Genomic DNA, 4,924 nt, shown 5'->3' on the forward strand with positions numbered 1-4,924 from the left:
CCTCACATTCCCATCATCCGACATAGTATGACGACATCTTAGCCCCTTGTATTCACATCACGCGGTGTTCAAACCGCACGAGCCACGAGGCCTTTTTTTAACGGGAGTGGTGTACCCAAGCACCCCTACTGAAATTGGCATTCCCTTGATCCAAAGAAAGAAAGAGTAAAAAAACCAAACACCCCCCCCCCCACACACACACCTCCAGCGTTCCTATGCACCGAATTGTACACGACCAATAGTTTCTACATTACTACATATGAATGATGCTTACAGTTGAAATAAAAGGCAACTCATTGTCGCTTACAACTAAATAGCAAAAGGCTACTAGGAGTAGAGTTTGACATGGGCCAAAGTAAGTGCATTATATATCCTTATTTCTAGTGCGTGATTGCCACCCAAGATTGCAATAGAACACCGGGTCAACTGACAATCCAATCCCTGGTGTTCTATTATATCTCAAGTTAAATACTAAAAAGAGCTACTATGAGTAGAGTATGAGATGAACCAGAGTAAGTGCATTATGTATATCCTCAATTATAGTGTGCGGTCACCACCCAAGATTGCAACAGAACACCAAGTTGGTTGATGAAACCAATCTAGTCCAATCCCTTATTGAACTAAAAGTCGGTATATGTACTTAGGAGTTGCCTAACTAAAGCATGCAGTTCAACTTGATAGATCTAGTAAGATTCAACTTGATAATCGTTTAATTCCTAATGGTTTTTAGAAAAAAAAATAGTTACAATAACTAACTCAAACGAAATATAAGTGAACAATCAAACATCGAACGGCTCCACATGGCTTCCAAATAAAACTAATTATCAGATCGAGTAATAAATTGTTTATTCCTTGCTCTCAATATGAGGTTATACATAACATATTTTGGTCTATCGTAACAAGTACTAGCTAGTATTTCAGTCTCTACTAGCAAATGTTGCAATAGCAAACAGCCTTCATGGCGTTCTTCTTCTCACAGTGGTAGTCCTTGAGGCTGCCCTTCCTATCACGTGCAAACACCTCACACGTGGCCTTGCACAGCGGCTTGGTGCAGAAAAACTCCCCGCCGTCGTCAACGACCGCGCAATTCTCTACACAACACCAAGAAAACAGAAACCATTATATTAGAATATTAGCGACAAACCCCCCATTAGATTAGATTATACGTGTTTGACAAACACAATTAAACACACCTGCAGAAATAGGAGTACCCACAAGTGCTAGCACCACGAGGAAGCAAACAATAGCAACCCGTGTGTCCATCCCAAGAGTTCTCTCCTTTTTTGAACTAGGAAGGAAAAATATGTGTTCTCTTCGTCTATTTTAATTTGGCTATGGGGCTAATGTTTATGTCTTGGAGTGCTTGGAGTGTTGTCTTATATAGACTTATTGAAAGGGACAAAAATAAAAGCATCTAAATGCTTGTTAAACTTAGAAAAAGAGATAGAGGTGAGTCACACCCCAAAAATGGAAGCACTTAATGCTGGGTGAGAAATTAAATGAAAAAGGCAAAGAATATATGAGTGATGTTTATCCAATAATTAAGGCTATAATTTTCGTCTACAAAATAAGCCTGACCATTCAAAAAAATGGAGTCATCTTTTTGTGGCTGGTGACATTGATCAAACATGTTTTTGTTATAAAAAATGTCTAGCCACTTTAATTGCAAGCACCATTGTGCATTGAAATTCAATTGACTTCAACGAAACAATCAATATGAATTGCATCTTGATATGTAACCAGCTAAAACTAAAATTGTATGTTGTCTCGAGTTGACTAAATCTCCATGTTTGGCTAGACAATGTTTCAAACTGTGTCAATTTGCACGGCACCTGGGACAATGCAATGTCAAATCTTGCACTATTTTAAACCACCACAAGATAAGCAACCTGAGTTGGGCCCATGCCTCTTGCCACCCGCTGGCGTCCACCTCGAAATCTATACCAATATAATTTTTGTGTCACATGAATCATATAGTATTGGTCTAAAATATATTTTCTCTCGTTGCAAAATATAAAAGAAAAATCGGCACAACAATATTATATAGACCCATCGCAACAATAGCATGCTTCACAGTGGGTGGGTCCCATGTAAATACATTTGGAAATACCTCAAAAATGCATATGTGTATTATTTATTATTGTCCATGAATTCCACATGCTCACTCACAACAAATTGTTGAAGAATTCCGTGCAACTTAGAAACTAACGTATGCAACAATGCGATCACAACATTTGTGTTAGGACTTACAAAACTACATTACATTGTAGCATGTCACACATGTGTATGTAGTATAACGCAAATGAGTTCACAGCAGACCAAAACAACGAATGGTAACTACAAAAAAATTCCATAAATCTAACATTTTACAACCAAAAAATTTGGTGGGCACTGACCTCACCTCATCAAACTTGCTCTAATATTCTAGTTAGTGTAAAGTTTTGGTTTAAGCTAAAGTTGCTCTAGTATTATACCACAACAAAAAGGAAAGAAATGGGGGAAAACAAAGAAGAGCGGAGCAGGGTGTGTTACTTGGATCTAAGCCGACCAATATAAATCGCATTGCCCTCCTAAATCCTGATTACTCAAGCAGGCCCAAAATTGAGGGGCCACTAAAATAGAAGTTGAGCCTATGGTGCAAGAACAGAAAACCCGCCTAAGCCATTGGATTGGATATGGATGGCACATGATCTGGTGGAGCGATCTCAGGCCACTTAATGTATATTTTATGAAAAAAAAACCTATTAACAGTTAGGTATAAAACAAAACATTGGCGGTCACCACCTTAAGTATCTAATCTCCCAATCCAATAGTGGAGTTAACGACCATTTACAGATTTCAGGTTTTTTCCAGCGACCATTTATAGAATTTGCACATCCTCATATCCTATAAGTTTTATAAAATATATTTTCACATATCGAGCACAAATATATGGTTGTAAGAACGAAGAACTCATACTCATGCTTGTTTTAATTCTAGTATTTACACCCCTAAGGTTGTTAAGGTCCGGTTACAAAAACTCGAATTTAATTCTCTTATAAGAACTTGTTAGAGCCCTGTCATAGTGCACATCCTCTCGTGGATTCGATAACTCAGGTTTGCTCCTTCGGGAAAAGGCAGGGAAACCTTTGCTATCCAAACCGGATCTCAAAGAGCACCACCCATCTCTCACCCTACTCGATGATACAACATCGACGACAAGGTACGTGTGTAACAAACCGTCTGCTCCCTCGCTCTGTCACTGTGGTGCTATTCATCACATCAAGTCGGGACCCATTTCCTTCCTTTTGAGGTTAACAATTAAGGTTTCTAGTCTATATGAGGGCCTTCGGATTCAACTTATAAGAATGTTAGTTCAAATATAATGATGATTATTTCAAGTGGATGGTTATGTGAACTATGTTGGTAGAGTGGTGGGCGACGACTGTTGCGGCGGACTTCAGGGATGTTTGATCTATCCACCTGGCTTGATCAAGCAGCGTCGACATTCGTGCATCATTGTTTTGTTGAATGTGTTGGTTCGATTTGCTTGTTGCAGGGGTGATAGCCTCTGGTCCGACGTTTGGTTACACGAGACAATAAGCTCCCCTTGCAAAGGTGTATGATGTGGGAATTATGTGTTGTACTCCTCAGGTGCAAACGCACGTATATGTGATGTACAGGAGTAGGCCACGACCTCAACTATACAAGGCAGCTAGGAGGTGGGCCCAATACACAAATATGCACAACACATATACTCAACACCCCCCCCCCCCGCGCAGTCGAAGCGGCACTGCCCTGACACAAAGACTGGACCGGAACTCCTCAAATGACGTCGTAGGCAAGTCGTTGGTCATGATATCTGCAAATTGTTGGGAAGTAGGGACGTGTAAAACACGAATATGGTCGAGGGCCACCTGTTCCCAAACAAAATGAATATCCAACTCAATATGCTTGGTCCGTCGATGATGCACCGGGTTAGCGGAGAGGTAGACCGCTGAGACGTTGTCGCAATAGACCACCGTGGCACGGTCAACAGGGCAAGAGAGCTCCTGAAGCAGCTAGCGAAGCCACGAACACTCAGCGACGGTGTTGGCCACTGCACGATACTCAACTCAGCACTGGAACGAGAGACCGTAAGCTGTCGCATGGATGACCACGAGATAAGTGAGGGTCCAAGGTAGACACAATAGCCCGAGGTGGAGCGACGAGTGTCTGGGAAGCCGGCCCAGTCTGCATTGGAGTAGGCGGTGAGGGCTGTGTTGGCAGAGGCATGAAGCGTGACACCAAGATCCATAGTGCCACAGACATAGCGGAGAATCCGTTTGACAACAGCCTAGTGAACATCTCGAGGAGCATGCATATGAAGACACACCTACTGCACGACATACTGGATCTCCGGTCGAGTTAAAGTGAGGTACTGAAGAGCACCAACAATAGACCGATAAAAAGCAGCATCCGAAGCAGGAGAACCATCCGTGAAGAAAGCTTGGCCTTCGTATCAACAAGCGTAGCAGCAGGCATGCAGTTAAGCATGTTGGCCCGCTCCAGGAGCTCACGAGCATACTTCCGCTTATGAAGGAAGAATCTATCCAGACGGCACAGCACCTCAACACCGAGGAAGTTGTGCAAAGGACCCAAGTCCTTGATGGCAAGCTCAGCGCGAAGACGAGCCGTGAGCTGATTGAGGAGACCAGCCGTACATGCCGTCAGGATGATGTCGTCGACATAGAGCAAAAAGTAGGCCATGTCAGAGCCCTAATGATAGACGAAGAGCGAGGCATCCGAGCGGGTGGAGCGGAACCCAAGCTGGTGGAGAAACGCTGCGATGCGGTGGTACCAAGCACGAAGAGCCTGCTTGAGTCCATACAAGGACCGCGAAAGCAGGCACACGTGGCCGGGAAGCGTCGGGTCAACAAACCCAGTGTGCTGCTGGCAGAAGACC

At 43.0% G+C, this 4,924-nt stretch overlaps 1 protein-coding gene across 1 annotated transcript; it reads right to left on the reverse strand.

Moving 5' to 3' along the window:
- Positions 1-811: 811 nt before the first annotated feature.
- LOC119273715 (putative defensin-like protein 134) lies at positions 812-1,333 on the reverse strand. Its single transcript, XM_037554792.1, has 2 exons — positions 1,194-1,333; positions 812-1,091 (listed from the first exon to the last, which is right to left on the reverse strand). The coding sequence occupies exons 1-2, from the start codon at positions 1,261-1,263 to the stop codon at positions 928-930; spliced, it is 234 nt and encodes a 77-aa protein (XP_037410689.1). The 5' UTR covers positions 1,264-1,333; the 3' UTR covers positions 812-927.
- Positions 1,334-4,924: the final 3,591 nt, after the last annotated feature.

Source organism: Triticum dicoccoides, chromosome 3A, assembly GCF_002162155.2.
Source record: "Triticum dicoccoides isolate Atlit2015 ecotype Zavitan chromosome 3A, WEW_v2.0, whole genome shotgun sequence".
NCBI classification, from domain to species: Eukaryota; Viridiplantae; Streptophyta; class Magnoliopsida; order Poales; family Poaceae; genus Triticum; species Triticum dicoccoides.